Source organism: Scyliorhinus torazame, chromosome 30 (genome assembly GCF_047496885.1).
Source record: "Scyliorhinus torazame isolate Kashiwa2021f chromosome 30, sScyTor2.1, whole genome shotgun sequence".
Taxonomy (NCBI): Eukaryota; Metazoa; Chordata; class Chondrichthyes; order Carcharhiniformes; family Scyliorhinidae; genus Scyliorhinus; species Scyliorhinus torazame.
This window is the reverse complement of record NC_092736.1, coordinates 34,763,475-34,782,130: the sequence shown is the minus strand read 5'-3', so window position 1 is coordinate 34,782,130 and position 18,656 is coordinate 34,763,475. Positions and strand designations below refer to the sequence as shown.

At 46.2% G+C, this 18,656-nt stretch overlaps 1 protein-coding gene across 1 annotated transcript in view; it reads left to right on the top strand.

The window, feature by feature from the left end:
- vps13c (vacuolar protein sorting 13 homolog C) overlaps positions 1-18,656 on the top strand; it is a 473,104-nt gene that overhangs the window by 274,136 nt on the left and 180,312 nt on the right. Inside the window, 2 exon segments of the mRNA XM_072493103.1 lie at positions 17,221-17,453; positions 18,332-18,424. Of these exon segments, the coding sequence (XP_072349204.1) occupies positions 17,221-17,453; positions 18,332-18,424 (326 nt within the window).

Sequence of the window (18,656 nt, the reverse complement as noted above, 5' to 3'; positions counted from 1 at the left end):
CTTATGCCCTCCATACCAGGCAACATTCTGGTAAATCTCTTCTGCACCCTCTCTAAAGCCTCCACATCCTTCTGGTAGTGTGGCGACCAGAATTGAACACTATACTCCAAGTGTGGCCTAACTAAGGTTCTATACAGCTGCAACATGACTTGCCAATTCTTATACTCAATGCCCCGTCCAATGAAGGCAAGCATGCCGTATGCCTTCTTGACTACCTTCTCCACCTGTGTTGCCCCTTTCAATGACCTGTGGACCTGTACTCCTAGATCTCTTTGACTTTCAATACTCTTGAGGGTTCTACCATTCACTGTATATTCCCTACCTGCATTAGCCCTTCCAAAATGCATTACCTCACATTTGTCCGGATTAAACTCCATCTGCCATCTCTCCGCCCAAGTCTCCAGACAGTCTAAATCCTGCTGTATCCTCAGACAGTCCTCATCGCTATCCGCAATTCCACCAACCTTTGTGTCGTCTGCAAACTTGCTAATCAGACCAGTTACATTTTCCTCCAAATCATTTATATATACTACAAACAGCAAAGGTCCCAGCACTGATCCCTGTGGAACACCACTGGTCACAGCCCTCCAATTAGAAAAGCATCCCTCCATTGCTACCCTCTGCCTTCTATGGCCTAGCCAGTTCTGAATCCACCTTGCCAGCTCACCCCTGATCCCGTGTGACTTCACCTTTTGTACTAGTCTACCATGAGGGACCTTGTCAAAGGCCTTACTGAAGTCCATGTAGACAACATCCACTGCCCTACCTGCATCAATCATCTTAGTGACCTCCTCGAAAAACTCTATCAAGTTAGTGAGACACGACCTCCCCTTCACAAAACCGTGCTGCCTCTCACTAATACGTCCATTTGCTTCCAAATGGGAGTAGATCCTGTCTCGAAGAATTCTCTCCAGTAATTTCCCTACCACTGAAGTAAGGCTCACCGGCCTGTAGTTCCCGGGATTATCCTTGCTACCCTTCTTAAACAGAGGAACAACATTGGCTATTCTCCAGTCCTCCGGGACATCCCCTGAAGACAGCGAGGATCCAAAGATTTCTGTCAAGGCCTCAGCAATTTCCTCTCCAGCCTCCTTCAGTATTCTGGGGTAGATCCCATCAGGCCCTGGGGACTTATCTACCTTAATATTTTTTAAGACACCCAACACCTCGTCTTTTTGGATCACAATGTGACCCAGGCTATCTACACCCCCTTCTCCAGACTCAACATCTACCAATTCCTTCTCTTTGGTGAATACTGATGCAAAGTATTCATTTAGTACCTCGCCCATTTCCTCTGGCTCCACACATAGATTCCCTTGCCTATCTTTCAGTGGGCCAACCCTTTCCCTGGCTACCCTCTTGCTTTTTATGTAAGTGTAAAAAGCCTTGGGATTTTCCTTAACCCTATTTGCCAATGACTTTTCATGACCCCTTCTAGCCCTCCTGACTCCTTGCTTAAGTTCCTTCCTACTTTCCTTATATGCCACACAGGCTTCGTCTGTTCCCAGCCTTTTAGCCCTGACAAATGCCTCCTTTTTCTTTTTGACGAGGCCTACAATATCACTCGTCATCCAAGGTTCCCGAAAATTGCCGTATTTATCTTTCTTCCTCACAGGAACATGCCTGTCCTGTATTCCCTTCAACTGACACTTGAAAGCCTCCCACATGTCAGATGTTGATTTGCCCTCAAACATCCGCCCCCAATCTATGTTCTTCAGTTCCCGCCTAATATTGTCATAATTAGCCTTCCCCCAATTTAGCACATTCATCCTCGGACCACTCTTATCCTTGTCCACCAGTACTTTAAAACTTACTGAATTGTGGTCACTGTTACCGAAATGCTCCCCTACTGAAACATCTACCACCTGGCCGGGCTCATTCCCCAATACCAGGTCCAGTACCGCCCCTTCCCTAGTTGGACTGTTTACATATTGTTTTAAGAAGCCCTCCTGGATGCTCCTTACAAACTCTGCCCCGTCTAAGCCCCTGGCACTAAGTGAGTCCCAGTCAATATTGGGGAAGTTGAAGTCTCCCATCACCACAACCCTGTTGTTTTTACTCTTTTCCAAAATCTGTCTACCTATCTGCTCCTCTATCTCCCGCTGGCTGTTGGGAGGCCTGTAGTATACCCCCAACATTGTGACTGCACCCTTCTTATTCCTGATCTCTACCCATATAGCCTCACTGCCCTCTGAGGTGTCCTCTCGCAGTATAGCTGTGATATTCTCCCGAACAAGTAGCGCAACTCCGCCTCCCCTTTTACATCCCCCTCTATCCCGCCTGAAACATCTAAATCCTGGAACGTTTAGCTGCCAATCCTGCCCTTCCCTCAACCAGGTCTCTGTAATGGCAATAACATCATAGTTCCAAGTAGTAATCCAAGCTCTAAGTTCATCTGCCTTACCCGTAATGCTCCTTGCATTAAAACATATGCACTTCAGGCCACCAGACCCGCTGTGTTCAGCAACTTTTCCCCGTCTGCTCTGCCTCAGAGCCACACTGTCCCTATTCCCTAGTTCTCCCTCAATGCTCTCACCTTCTGACCTATTGCTCCCGTACCCACCCCCCTGCCATACTAGTTTAAACCCTCCCGTGTGACACTAGCAAACCTCGCGGCCAGGATATTTATGCCTCTCCGGTTTAGATGCAACCCGTCCATCTTATACAGGTCACACCTGCCCCGGAAGAGCTCCCAGTGGTCCAGAAAACGGAAACCCTCCCTCCTACACCAGCTGTTTAGCCACGTGTTTGTCTGCTCTATCTTCCTATTTCTAGCCTCACTGGCACGTGGCACAGGGAGTAATCCCGAGATTACAACCCTCGAGGTCCTGTCCTTTAACTTTCTGCCTAGCTCCCTGAACTCCTGCTGCAGGACCTCATGCCCCTTCCTGCCTATGTCGTTAGTACCAATATGTACAACGACCTCTGCCTGTTTGCCCTCCCCCTTCAGAATTCCCTCTACCCGTTCGGAGACATCCTGGACCCTGGCACCAGGGAGGCAACATACCATCCTGGAGTCTCTTTCACGTCCACAGAAGCGCCTATCTGTGCCCCTGACTATAGAGTCCCCTATTACTATTACTCTTCTGCGCTTTGACCCTCCCTTCTGAACATCAGAGCCAGCCGTGGTGCCACTGCTCTGGCTGCTGCTGTTTTCCCCTGATAGGCTATCCCCCCCGACAGTATCCAAAGGGGTATATCTGTTCGAGAGGGGGACAACCACAGGGGATTCCTGCACTGACTGCCTGCCCTTTCTGGTGGTCACCCATTTCTCTGCCTGCACCTTGGGTGTGACCACATTTACATAACTGCGATCTATGACGCTTTCCGCCACCTGCATGCTCCTAAGTGCATCCAATTGCTGCTCCAACCGAACCATGCGGTCTGTGAGGAGCTCCAGTTGGGTGCACTTTCTGCAGATGAAGCCACCCGGGACGCTGGAAGCCTCCCGGACCTGCCACATCTCACAGTCAGAGCACAGCACCCCTCTAACTGACATTGCGTCAATTAATTAAAATTAAAATTTGTCTTTTTTTTTTATAAATACTTTTTTTTTTTAAATTGCAAAGTTACTGTCAATTATCTGTTTATAGCACTAAATTTCTAATAGAAATGCGATAGCTAACTATAATACTCTCCGATCTCTGGCTTAGATATCCTCTAAATTATAATTAAGTTATTATGTTTAATTAGTTCCCAAATACTCAAATATTATTTAAATTTAGGTTGGAATCCCAACCAGCCACTCAGGTCACAGCTTTTCTGTGATGTCGCTTCAATTTCCCCCCCGACACACACAATTTGAAAAAAGGGTATAAAAGTAAAAATCACTTACTTACCTTCTGAGTGTCTGAGATGTTCTCAGGTTCTCTCGCTGACAGAGACTGCTCCTCCACCTCCGATCCTTGACCTGCACAATGCTAATAATATAATAATAATATAATATGGCACTTACCTTACACCAATTGGTCTTATTATTAGCTTAGAGGAGGAGGGCGGGTGGGAGACACTACACGTGTAGTGTCTCGGGTTTCCTCTCCACCAGAATTTATTGGGGGGGGGGGGGGGGGGGGGGCACTTGCCAGAGGTAGAACTTCCGGTTCCCGCCTTATATAAAAAAACAAATAAAACTGCTGTCACTACTCACCTCCAAGAAGGCCCCTGCGCACCAAAATCCAATGGGCTGCTCCTGTAAAGGTAAGTGGTTTTAAATTCACTACTCACCTCCCAGAAGGCCCCTGCGCACCGCTGCCGCCGAAATCCAACTGAGGGATGGAAATTACAAGATTAGGGAACCATGGATGACTGGTGGAATTGTGAGACTAGCTAAGGTGAAAAAGGAAGCATACATAAGATCTAGGCGATTTAAACTGATGAAGCTTTGGAGGAATATCAGGAAAGTAGGACAAATCTCAAACGCGCAATAAAGAGGGCTAAAAGGGGTCATGAAATACCTTTGGCTAACAGGGTTAAGGAAAATCCCAAAGCCTTTTATTCGTATATAAGGAGCAAGAGGGTAACTAGAGAAAGGATTTGCCCACTCAAAGTCAAAAGAGGGAATTTATGCGTGGAGTCGGAGGAAATGGGTGAGATTCTTAATGAGTACTTTGCATCGGTATTCACCAAGGAGAGGGACATGACGGGTGTTGAGGTTAGGGATGGATGTTTAAATAATCTATGTCAAGTCGGCATAAGGAGGACAAGTCCCCAGGTCCGGATGGGATCTATCCCAGGTTTCTGAGGGAAGCGAGGGACGAAATAGCTGGGGCCTTAACAGGTATCTTTGCAGCATCCTTGAACACGGGTGCGGTCCCAGAGGACTGGAAAATTGCTAATGTTGTCCCTTTGTTTAAGAAGGGTAGCAGGGATAATCCAGGCAATTATAGACCTGTGAGCTTGACGTCAGTGGTAGGCAAACTGTTGGAGAAGATACTGAGGGATAGGATCTATTCACATTTGGAAAGAAAATAGACTTATCGGTGATAGGCAGCATGGTTTTGTGCAGGGAAGGTCATGTCTTACAAACCTAATAGAATTTTTTGAGGAAGTGATAAAGTTAATTGATGAGGGAAGAGCTGTAGATGTCATATACATGGACTTCAGTAAGGCGTTTGATAAAGTTTCCCATGGCAGGTTGATGGAAAAAGTGAAGTCGCATGGGGTTCAGGGTGTACTAGCTCGATGGATAAAGAACTGGCTGGGCAACAGGAGACAGAGAGTAGTGGTGAAAGGGAGTGTATCAAAATGGAGAATGGTGACTAGTGGTGTTTCACAGGGACCCGTGTTCGGACCACTGTTGTTTGTGATATACATAAATCATCTGGACGAAGGTATAGGTGGTCTGATTAGAACATAGAACATTACAGCGCAGTACAGGCCCTTCGGCCCTCGATGTTGCGCCAACCTGTGAAACCACTCTAAAGCTCATCTACACTATTCCCTTATCGTCCATATGTCTTTCCAATGACCATTTGAATGCGCTTAGTGTTGGCGAGTCCACTACTGTTGCAGGCAGGGTATTCCACGCCCTTGCTACTCTGAGTAAAGAACCTACATCTGACATCTGTCCTATATCTCTCTCCCCTCAATTTAAAGCTATGTCCCCTCTAGTGCGAGACATCACTATCCGAGGAAAAAGACTCTCATGTCCACCCTACCCAATCCTCTGATCATCTTGTATGCCTCAATTAAGTCACCTCTTAACCTTCTCTCTAACGAAAACAGCCTCAAGTCCCTCAGCCTTTCCTCATAAGATCTTCCCTCCATACCAGGCAACATTCTGGTAAATCTCCTCTGCACCCTTTCCAATGCTTCCACATCCTTCCTATAATGCGGCGACCAGAATTGCATGCAATACTCCAAATTCGGCCGCACCAGAGTTTTGTATAGCTACAACATGACCTCATGGCTCCGAAACTCAATCCCTCTACCAATAAAAGCTAACACACCGTACGCCTTCTTAACAACCCTCTCAACCTGGGTGGCAACTTTCAGGGATCTATGTACATGGACACCGAGATCTCTCTGCTCATCCACACTGCCAAGAATCTTACCATTAGCCCAGTACTCTGTCTTCCTGTTATTCCTTCCAAAATGAATCACCTTACACATTTCTGCATTAAACTCCATTTGCCACCTCTCAGCCCAGCGCTGCAGCTTATCTATGTCCCTCTGTAACTTGTAACATCCTTCCGCACTGTCCACAACCCCACCGACTTTAGTGTCATCTGCAAATTTACTCACCCATCCTTCTACGCCCTCCTCCAGTTCATTTATAAAAATGACAAACAGCAGTGGCCCCAAAACAGATCCTTGTGATACACCACTAGTAACTGGACTCCAGTCTGAACATTTCCCATCAACCACCACCCTTTGTCTTCTTCCAGCTAGCCAATTTCTGATCCAAACTGCTAAATCACCCTGAATCCCATGCCTCCGTATTTTCTGCAGTAGCCTACCGTGGGGAACCTTATCAAACGCTTTACTGAAATACATATACACCACATCAACTGCTTTACCCTCATCCACCTGTTTGGTCACCTTCTCCAAGAACTCTTAAGTAATGTGAAAGATTTTGCCCACAACAGAAGTAAGGCTCACTGGCCTATAGTTACCGGGGTTGTCTCTACTCCCCATCTTGAACAAGGGGATAACATTTGCTATCCTCCAGTCTTCTGGCACTATTCCTGTAGACAAAGATGACTTAAAGATCAAAGCCAAAGGCTCGGCAATCTCCTCCCTAGCTTCCCAGAGAATCCTAGGATAAATCCCATCTGGCCCAGGGGACTTATCTATCTTCACACTTTCCAGAATTGCTAACACCTCCTCCTTATGAACCTCAAGCCCTTCTAGTCTAGTAGCCTGAATCTCAGTATTCTCCTCGACAACATTGTCTTTTTCCTGTGTGAATACTGACGAAAAATATTCATTTAGCAACTCTCCAATCTCCTCGGACTCCAAGCACAACTTCCAACTAATGTCCTTGACGGGCCCTACTCTTACCCTAGTCATTCGTTTATTGCGAACATATCTACAGAAAGCTTTAGGGTTATCCTTGATCCTACCTGCCAAAGACTTCTCATGTCCCCTCCTGGCTCTTCTTAGCTCTCTCTTTAGGTCCTTCCTCGCTAACTTGTAACTCTCGAGCGCCCTAACTGAACCTTCATGTCTCATCTTTACATAAGCCTCCTTCTTCCTCTTGACAAGTGTTTCAACTGCTTTAGTAAACCACGGTTCCCTTGCCCGACCACTTCCTCCCTGCCTGGCAGGTACATATTTATCAAGGACACGCAGTAGCTGTTCCTTGAACAAGCTCCACATTTCCATTGTGCCCATCCCCTGCAGTTTTCCTCTCCATCAGATGCATCCAAAGTCTTGCCTCATCGCATCATAATTGCCTTTTCCCCCAGATATAACTCTTGCCCTGCTGTATATACCTATCCCTTTCCATCACTTAAGTAAACTTAATCGGATTGTGGTCACTATCACCAAAGTGCTCACCTACCTCCAAATCTAACACCTGGCCTGGTGTAACATCCTTCCGCACTGTCCACAACCCCACCGACTTTAGTGTCATCTGCAAATTTACTCACCCATCCTTCTACCCAGTACCAAATCCAATATGGCCTCGCCTCTCGTTGGCCTATCTACATACTGTGTCAGGAAACCCTCCTGCACACATTGGACAAAAACAGACCCATCTAAAGTACTTGAACTATCGCGTTTCCAGTCAATATTTGGAAAGTTAAAGTCCCCCATAACAACTACCCTGTTGCTTTCGCTCCTATCCAGAATCATCTTTGCAATCCTTTCTTCTACATCTCTGGAACTTTTCGGAGGCCTATAGAAAACCCCTAACAGGGTGACCTCTCCTTTGTTGTTTCTAACATCAGCCCATACTACCTCAGTAGACGAGTCCTCATCAAACGTCCTTTCTGTCACCGTAATACAGTCCTTGACTAACAATGCCACCTGTCCCCCTCTTTTACCACCTTCCCTGAGCTTACTGAAATATCGAAATCCCGGCACCTGCAACAACCATTCCTGTCCCTGCTCTATCCATGTCTCCGAAATGGCCACAAAATCGAAGTCCCAGGTACCAACCCATGCCGCAAGTTCACCCACCTTATTCCGGATGCTCCTGGCATTGAAGAAGACACACTTTAAACCACCTTCCTGCCTGCCGGTACACTCCTGCAACTTTGAAACCTTACTCATGGCCTCAACCTCCTGTATACTGGAGCTACAATTCATGTTCCCAAGCCCCTGCTGAACTAGTTTAAACCCTCTCGAAGAGCATTAGCAAATTTCCCCCCCCAGGATATTAGTACCCCTCTGGTCCAGGTGTAGACCATCCCGTTTGTACAGGTCCCACCGACCCCAGAATGACCCCCAATTATCCAGAAATCTGAAACCCTCCCATCCCGCACCATCCCTGTAGCCACGTGTTCAATACCTCTCTCTCCCTATTCCTCGTCTCGCTAGCACGTGGCGCGGGTAACAACCCAGAAATAATAACTCTTTTTGGCCGAGATCTAAGTTTCCACCCTAGCTCCCTGAATTCCTGCCTTACATCCCTATCCCTTTTCCTACCTATGTCGTTGGTACCGATGTGGACCACGACTTGGGGCTGCTCCCCCTCCCCCTTAAGGATCCCGAAAACATGATCCGAGACATCATACACCCTGGCACCTGGGAGGCAACACACCAACCGCGAGTGTCTCTCGTTCCCAAAGAGTCTCCTAACTATCCCCCTAACTACGGAGTCTCCAATGAGTAGAACAAAGAAATGCACAGCACAGGAACAGGCCCTTCGGCCCTCCAAGCCCGTGCCGACCATGCTGCCTGACTAAACTACAATCTTCTACACTTCCTGGGTCCGTATCCCTCTATTCCCGTCCTATTCATGTATTTGTCAAGATGCCCCTTAATTGTCACTATCGTCCCTGCTTCCACCACCACCTCCGGTAGCGAGTTCCAGGCACCCACTCCCCTATGTTTAAAAAAACTTGCCTCGTACATCTACTCTAAACCTTGCCCCTCTCACCTTAAACCTATGCCCCCTAGTAATTGAACCCTCTACCCCGGGGAAAAGCCTCTGACTATCCTCTCTGTCTATGCCCCTCATAATTTTGTAGACCTCTATCAGGTCTTCCCTCAACCTCCTTTGTTCCAGTGAGAATAAACCGAGTTTATTCAACCGCTCCTCATAGCTAATGCCCTCCATACCAGGCAACATCCTGGTAAATCTCGTCTGCACCCTCTCTAAAGCCTCCACATCCTTCTGGTAGTGTGGCGACCAGAATTGAACACTATACTCCAAGTGTGGCCTAACTAAGGTTCTATACAGCTGCAACATGACTTGCCAATTCTTATACTCAATGCCCCGGCCAATGAAGGCAAGCATGCCGTATGCCTTCTTGACTACCTTCTCAACCCGTGTTGCCCCTTTCAGTGACCTGTGGACCTGTACTCCTAGATCTCTCTGACTTTCAATATTCTTGATTAATGTTCTACTCCTCTCCCCCTTCCCTTCTGAGCAACAGGGACAGACTCTGCGCCAGAGACCTGTACCCCATGGCTTACCCCTGGTAAGTCCGCCCCCCCCCCCCCCAACAGTATCCAAAGCGGTATACTTGTTACTAAGGGGAACGACCACAGGGGATCCCTGTACTGACTGCTTCCTCCCAGCCCCTCTCACCGTCACCCATCTATCTTTATTCTTCTGAGTAACTACGTCCCTGAAGCCACTATCTATGACCACCTCTGCCTCCCGAATGATCCGAAGTTCATCCAGCTCCAGTTCCCTAACGCGGTTTCTGAGGATCTGGAGATTAACAAGCTTGTAGATGATACTAAGATTGGTGGAGTTGCAGATAGCGAGGGGGACTCCGAGAATATAGCAAAATATAGATAGATTGGAGATTTGGGCAGAGAAATGGCAGATGGAGTTCAATCCAGGCAAATGCGAGGTGATGCATTTTGGAAGATCCAATTCAAGAGCGGACTATACGGTCAATGGAAGAGTCCTGGGGAAAATTGATGTACAGAGCGATCTGGGAGTTCAGGCCCATTATACCCTGAAGGTGGCAACGCAGGTCGATAGAGTGGTCAAGAAGGCATACAGCATGCTTGCTTTCATCGGACGGGGTATTGAGTACAAGAGTCGGCAGGTCATGTTACAGTTGTATAGGACTTTGGTTAGGCCACATTTGGAATACTGCGTGCAGTTCTGGTCGCCAAATTACCAGAAGGATGTGGATGCTTTAGAGAGGGTGCAGAGGAGGTTCACCAGGATGTTGCCTGGTATGGAGGGTGCTAGCTATGAAGAAAGGTTGAGTAGATTCGGATTGTTTTCGTTGGAAAGACGGAGGTTGAGGGGGGACCTGATTGAGGTCTACAAAATTATGAGAGGTATGGACAGGGTGGATAGCAACAAGCTTTTTCCAAGAGTGGGGGTGTCAATTACAAGGGGTCACGATTTCAAGGTGAGAGGGGGAAAGTTTAAGGGAGATGTGCGTGGAAAGGTTTTTACGCAGAGGGTGATGGGTGCCTGGAACGCTTTGCCAGCGGAGGTGGTAGAGGCGGGCACGATAGCATCATTTAAGATGCATCTAGACAGATATATGAACGGGAGGGGAACAGAGGGAAGTAGATCCTTGGAAAATAGAAGACAGGTTTAGATAAAGGAGCAGGATCGGCGCAGGCTGGGAGGGCCGAAGGGCCTGTTCCTGTGCTGTAATTTTCTTTGTTCTTTTCTTTGTTCTAATCTGGGATAATCAGCACAGATTCGTGAAGGGTAAATCTTGCCTCACAAATTTGATTGAATTCTTTGAGGAGGTAACGAAGTGTGTAGATGAAGGTAGAGCAGTTGATATCATATACATGGATTTTAGTAAGGCGTTTGATAAGGTTCCGCACTTTCGGCTCATGAAGAAAGTAAGGAGGTGTGGGATAGAGGGAAATTTGGCCAATTGGATAAGCAACTGGCTATCACATAGAAGACAGAGGGTGGTGGTGGATGGAAAATTTTCAGACTGGAGACCAGTTACCAGCGGTGTACCACAGGGATCAGTGCTGGGTCCTCTGCTATTTGTGATTTTTATCAATGACTTGGAGGAGGGGGCTGAAGGGTGGGTCAGTAAAGTTGCTGATGACACCAAGATTGGTGGAGTAGTGGATGAGGTGGAGGGCTGTTGTAGGCTGCAAAGAGACATTGATAGGATGCAGAGCTGGGCCGAAAAATGGCAGATGGAGTTTAACCCTGATAAGTGCGAGGTGATTCATTTTGGTCGGACAAATTTGAAAGCGGATTACAGGGCCAACGGCAGGGTTCTGAGGAATGTGGAGGAACAGAGAGATCTTGGGGTTCATGTCCACAGATTTCTGAATGTTGCCACTCAAGTGGATAGAGCCGTGAAGAAGGCCTACAATGTTTATTAACGGGGGCTTGAGTTTTAAGAGCTGCAACTGTATATGACCCTGGTGAGACCACATTTGGAATGTTGTATGCAGTCCTGGTTACCTCACTATAGGAGGGATGTGGATGCATTGGAGGGGGTGCAGAGGCGATTTACCAGGATCTGGCATGTCTTGCAGAGATTGCCATGGCAGGATCGTGTGGTGTCGTGGTCGCTGATTAAACTACCCAGCCTTCAGAATCGCTCGACAATTGCCAGGCAGGAATGTTCCCTTCCAGTCAGGGATCGTCTTGCATCTATGACTTTGTCTATATATATATATATATATATATATATATATATATATATATATATATGTTTCCGGAACCAACCTCTTCATTCACCTGAGGAAGGAGCAGTGCTCCGAAAGATAGTGATTTTCTATCGGCCTCCAAAAAGTTCCAGAGATGTAGAGGAAAGGATTGCAAACATGATTCTAGATGGGAGCAAAAGTAACAGGGTAGTTGTTCTGGGGGATTTTAACTTTCCAAATATTGACTGGAAACGCTATAGTCCGAGTACTTTAGATGGATCAGTTTTTGGCCAATGTGTGCAGGAGGGTTTCCTGACACAGTATGTAGATAGGCCAACAAGAGGTGAGGCCACATTGGATTTGGTACTGGGTAATGAACTAGGCCAGGTGTTAAATTTGGAGGTAGGTGAGCACTTTGGTGATAGTGACCACAATTCGGTTACGTTTACTTTAGCGATGGAAAGGGATAGGTATATACCGCAGGGCAAGAATTCTAGCTGGGGGAACGGCAATTATGATGCAATTAGGCAAGACTTAGGATGCATAGGATGGGGAAGGAAACTGCAAGGGATAGGCACAATGGAAATGTGGAGCTTGTTCAAGGATAAGTGTCCTTGATAAGTATGTACCTGTCAGGCAGGGAGGAAGTGATCGAGCGAGGGAACCGTGGTTTACTAAAGTAGTTGAATCACTTGTCAAGAGGAAGAAGGAGGCTTATGTAAAGATGAGACGTGAAGGTTCAGTTAGGGCGCTTGAGAGTTACAAGTTAGCCAGGAAGGACCTAAAGAGAGAGCGAAGAGCCAGGAGGGGACATGAGAAGTCTTTGGCAGGTAGGATCAACGATAACCCTAAAGCATTCTATAGGTATGTCAGGAATAAAAGAATGACTAGGGTAAGAGTAGGGCCAGTCAAGGACAGTTGTGGGACGTTGTGCGTGGAGTCCGAGGAGATAGGAGAGGCGCTAATTGAATATTTTCCGTCAGTATTCACACAGGAAAAAGACAATGTTGTCGAGGAGAATACGGAGATATAGGTACTAGACTAGATGGGATTGAGGTTCATAAGGAGGAGGTGTTAGCAATTCTGGAAAGTGTGAAAATAGATAAGTCCCCTGGGCCGGATGGGGTTTTTCCTAGGATTCTCTGGGAAGCTAGGGAGGGGATTGCAGAGCCTTTGGCTTTGATCCTTATGTTGTCATTGTCTACAGAAATAGTGCCAGAAGACTGGAGGATAGCAAATGTTGCCCCTTGTTCAAGAAGGGGAGTAGAGACAAGCCCGGTAACTATAGACCAGTGAGCCTTACTTCTGTTGTGGGCAAAGTCTTGGAAAGGATTATAAGAGATAGGATTTATAATTATCTAGAAAGGAATAATTTGATTAGAGATAGTCAACACGGTTTTGTGAAGGGTAGGTCGTGCCTCACAAACCTTATTGAGTTCTTTGAGAAGGTGACCAAACAGGTGGATGAGGGTAAAGCAGTTGATGTGGTGTATATGGATTTCAGTAAAGCATTTGATAAGGTTCCCCATGGTAGGCTACTGCAGAAAATACGGAGGCATGGGATTGAGGGTGATTTAGCAGTTTGGATCAGAAATTGGCCAGCTGGAAGAAGACAAAGGGTGGTGGTTGATGGGAAATGTTCAGGCTGAAGTCCAGTTACTGGTGGTGTCCCACAAGGATCTGTTTTGGGGCCACTGCTGTTTGTCATTTTTATAAATGACCTGTTGGAGGGCGTAGAAAGATGGATGAGTAAATTTGCGGATGACACTAAAGTCAGAGTGCGGAAGGATGTTGCAGGTTACAGAGGGACATAGATAAGCTGCAGAGCGGGGCTGAGAAGTGGTAAATGGAGTTTAATGCAGAAAAGTGTGAGATGATTCATTTTGGAAGGAGTAACAGGAATACAGAGTACTGGGCTAATGGTAAGATTCTTGGTAGTGCGGAGGTACAGAGAGATCTCGGTGTCCATGTACATAGATCCCTGAAAGTTGCCACCCAGGTTGAGAGGGTTGTTAAGAAGGCGTACGGTGTGTTAGCTTTTATTGGTAGAGGGATTGAGTTTCGGAGCCATGAGGTCATGTTGCAGCTGTACAAAACTCTGGTGCGGCCGCATTTGGAGTATTGGGTGCAGTTCTGGTCGCCGCATTATAGGAAGGATGTGGAAAGGGTGCAGAGGGGATTTACCAGGATGTTGCCTGGTATGGAGGGCAGATCTTGTGAGGAAAGGCTGAGGGACTTGAGGCAGTTTTCGTTAGAGAGAAGAAGGTTAAGAGGTGACTTAATAGAGGCATACAAGATGATCAGAGGATTGGATAGGGTGGACAGTGAGAGCCTTTTTCCTCGGATGGTGATGTCTAGCACGAGGGGACATAGCTTTAAATTGAGGGGAGATAGATATTGGACAGATGTCCGAGATAGGTTCTTTACTCAGAGAGTAGTAAGGGCGTGGAATGCCCTGCCTGCAACAGTAGTGGACTCGCCAACATTAAGGGCATTTAAATGGTCATTGGATAAACATATGGATGATAAGGGAATAGTGTAGATAGGCTTTCGATTGGTTTCACAGGTCGGCGCAACATTGAGGGCCGAAGGGCCTTGACTGCGCTGTTATGTTATAGGTTCTATATGGATAGGCTAGAAAATTGGGTCAAAATTTGGCAGATGGAGTTTAATGTGGATCAGTGTGAGGTTATCCATTTTGGTCAAAAAAATAGAAAGGCAAATTATTCTCTAAATGGAAAACAGATTCAAGATGCGTCTGGGCGGAGGGATCTGGGCGTCTCTGTTCATGAATCACGGAAAGTTGGTTCGCAGGTACAGCGTGTAATTAAAAAGGCAAAAGGACTGGAGTATAAAAGCAGAGAAGTGTTGCAACTGTCTAGCGTGTTGGTGAGACCACATCTGGAGTATTGTGTCCAGTTTTGGCCTCCTTATTTGAGGAAGGATGTGGGGACATTGGAGGCAGTTCAGAGGAGGGTCACCAGATTGATTCTGGGGATGAAAGGGTTGACGTATGAGGAGAGATTAAACAGTTTGGGCTTATACTGGAGTTTAGAAGGATGAGAGGGATCTGATCGAGGTATATTAAGTACTAAATGGGGTTGATAAAGTAAACGTAGAACAAATGTTCCCCTTTGTGGGGAAATCTGGAACAAGAGGTCGACGAATAAAGGTTGAGAGGTGATAGATTTAGAACTAAGATGAGGAAGGTGGTAAATTTGTGGAACTCTACCCCATCGTGCGTTGAATCAGAGTCATTAAATGGTTTCAAGAAAGAGATAGATACATTTCTCATTAAAAAATGTGTTAAAGGGATATGGGGAACAGGTGGGCAGGTGGATTTGGGACCAGGAACAGATCAGCCAGGATCTGATTGGATAGCGGAGCAGGCTCGAGGGGCTGAATTGCCGACTTCTGTTCCTAGTTCCTATGTCAATCTATGCAGTCACATCCCGTCGGGAATGCTCTCTCTATGCTGTTGCTGCTCAGGAACCCGAAAATTCCTGTATGGGCCGTGCACAAATTGAGCTGCTTTGCAGCCGTGCAAAAACATTTGAAATCACCTGCAAAAAAAAAAAAAAAGAAATCGATGGAATGCTTCCGTGTGTTACGTTTTGCCCTTTATTAGAAGTGCTTAAAGTTCCAAATTCAGCTGGCATTGACATCTGGCAGTTCAGACACTTGGACGGAAGGTAGCTTACTCTGCAACTTTTCCTTTTACTTACTCACAGGATGCGGGCATCAGCGGCAAGACCACAATTTATTGTCTTTGAGAGGGTCTTAGTGAGATTCTGCCACCTTGAATGTAAGAGAGTGGTTTGTTAGGCTTTTTCAGAGAGCAGCTAAGAGTCACCCACATTTAATTGGAGGCGCATCTCAGCTTCACTGGGTGAGGAAGACCAATTTCCATCCCCATAGAAGTTAAGTGAACCACAAAGCATCTATAGCCGCCACTACCGATGCTAATTTTTTATTCGAGTTTTACGTATGATTGAGGAAGATGGTGATGGAGTGGTAATGTCACAAGACTGATCATCCGAGACCTCGGGCACATTGGTTCAAATCCCACCGATTGATGAAATCTGGATTTGGAAGTTAAATTTGATAATGATGACCATGAAACTATTAGCAATTGTCATAAAAATCTATCTAGTTCACTCATAGCCTTTAGGGAAATGTTATAACCCCAATGGAGGTCCAGGATCAGGACAATACGATTTCCCATCACCTCCCCTGAATATGAACTTTCCCTTCAAGCGAGGGCGGGACCTCCCCTTTAAGGGGCTTCCCTCTGCAAGGAGGTTCCTTGGGGCAGCATGGTAGAACAGTGGTTAGCACAGTTGCTTCACAGCTCCAGCGTCCCAGTGCGATTCCTGGCTTGGGTCACTGTCTGTGCGGAGTCTGCACGTTCTCCCCGTGTGTGCGTGGGTTTCCTCCGGGTGCTCCGGTTTCCTCCCACAGTCCAAAGATGTGCAGGTTAGGTGGATTGGCTATGATAAATTGCCCTTAGTGTCCAAAACAGTTAGATGGGATTACAGGGTTACGGGAATAGGATGGAGGCATGGGCTTAAGTAGGGTGCTCTTTCCAAGGGCCGGTGCAGAGTCGATGGGCCGAATGGCCTCCTTCTGCACTGCAAATTCTATGATAATCTTAGGTCGGAGAAGGAGACCCTGAGGGGAGTGGAGGAGCATTGGAATTGTATTGAAATAAACCTTATTGGTAATTTCTACTCTCATCTATACGTTCTCCTTATCGCGGATTCAACTCAAAGGAAATCAACACAAAGGAAATCTGATGTCGTTACGCCCGGTCTGACTGAGATATGACCCCAGACCCACGGTAATTTGGCTGCTTCTTACATGCCTGCCCTCTGAAATGGTCAAGCAAACCGCTCGGTTCAAGGGCAATTGGGATGGGCAATAAATGCCTGCAACGCCCACACCCCATGAGGAAATGAAGAAAAAGAAAATGAATTTTGCCAGAGTGGGATTTGACCTGGTGTCACTAATCCAGGCTTGCCCTCCCTGTTGAATGTTTTTCCTGGGTCTGTGTGCTGTTGACGTAACCCAAAATAAACCAAGTTGCAGAACATGAGTCTGATCTCTCATGTTCAGCTTTTGGGAATTCATGAAAACATTCAGTTCGTCACTCCCAGTCACATTAGCTGGAAACGTTGATAGCTAGAGTACATGAAAACACCGCCACACAAGCTATATTTTGTGGCTTATTTTTGTTTTTGCATAACAGATTTGTAGTGCATCATCTATTGCACCTAGTGTTCATTCAGAATTTGACAACATGGATTCTGGTAGAAATTGAGCAGAATCTTTTGTTTTACAAAATAAGAATCCAGTCAACAGATGCACGTGCGATCAAAGCAAAGTACCGTGGATGCTGGAAATCAGAAACAGAAATACTGGAGAAACCCTTGAGTTTACGCATTGTCCAGTTGTATATTTTTGGGATTTTTAGTATTTGCATTATGTCCTGGCTTTATTTTGTTCCAGTTGTGGACACTCCAAGACGAAAGATGAATGTGAAAGTGCTGGTGATGAATCCTGAAGTTGTGTTTGTGGCCAGTCTCTCGAAAGCTGATGCCCCGGCACTTGTTGCTTCCTTCCATTGTGACATCTCGTTAATCTGTCAAAAGCATTCTCAGCAGATCATTGCCCTTGTCAGTGACCTGAAGGTTCTAGCATGCCCTTTCCTACGAGAGAAGAGAGGGACAAATATCACCACGGTAAGAGCAACATCTTTGTACAAACAACTGCACGTCGGGTGTCTGTAATTACATTGCTACGTGGTATTTCCATGCTGATACTGTCACGCCAGAGGCCCCCCTCGCCCCACCCCATGCTGACTGTTGTCAGTACTTGTTTAGATGAAATAATTCTATGGAATGCTTATTAACTCAACCCATCGTGCGAAACCGCCTCCCATCCATTGACTTTGTCCACGCCTCCCGTTGCCTTGGGAAATTCTCTCTTCACGGGTTCTCCGCTAAAGTTATTCTCTCTTCCAACCTCTTCCATTGGGCAAGACATACAAAAGACTGAGCACATGTGCTAACAGGTTCAAAACCGCTTCTTCCCTGCTGCTACCAGACTCCTGAATGACCCTCTTATGGACTGAACTGATCTCTTCACACATCTTCTCTATTGAGCGGTGCTACACTCCGTGTGCTTCACCCGATGTCTGTGACTGTATTTACATTGTGTATTTATGTATGTCCTATTTTTTAAATGTATGGAACGATCTGTTGACTGTACGCAGAACAATACTTTTCACTGTGTCTCGGTACACGTGACAATAAATCAAATCATTCAACCTCTACCTGTATCTCTGGCTATCACTAGCTTTGGGGGAATCATTTATCCTGGTGAGGCTCGGACACTAACGTTAATTTCTGGGTCTGTGTCGTGCAGAAAGAATGAGACCGGACACACAATTATCAGAAATAAAGATAACAGGCCAAACGCTCTTTTGTACATTGGCCTGTGTCTCTTCATAGGTTTTAAATATTACTGACTGTCTTACATCTATATATTCTAGCCCTTCTGACAACTATACTTGAAGTAGCTATTGTGAACTGGATTGTACTGCATTATATATTTCCAGGTATTGCAGCCTTGTTCCATGTTCTTGGACTTCTTGGAACCCTCAACTGGGCCACAAAATATCAGTCTGAAGGTAGAAGAGATAATCGTAAAGGTACGATAATGTCCTGGTACTTAGCTGCCGCATTTCCATTTTCACAGGTGTGAGCTATGGGCACACGACGTGCTTTCAATATCCTCCCCATGGTGATGTCCTATTTCTGAGCAATTAATGTAATCGTGGTAATTTAGTATCTGAATGGACTTTCTGTCACCTAAGTGAAGAATATTTGGAGCAATTAAAGAATGAATGATTAACTATTTTACTGCTCGGTGTAATGCTTTTT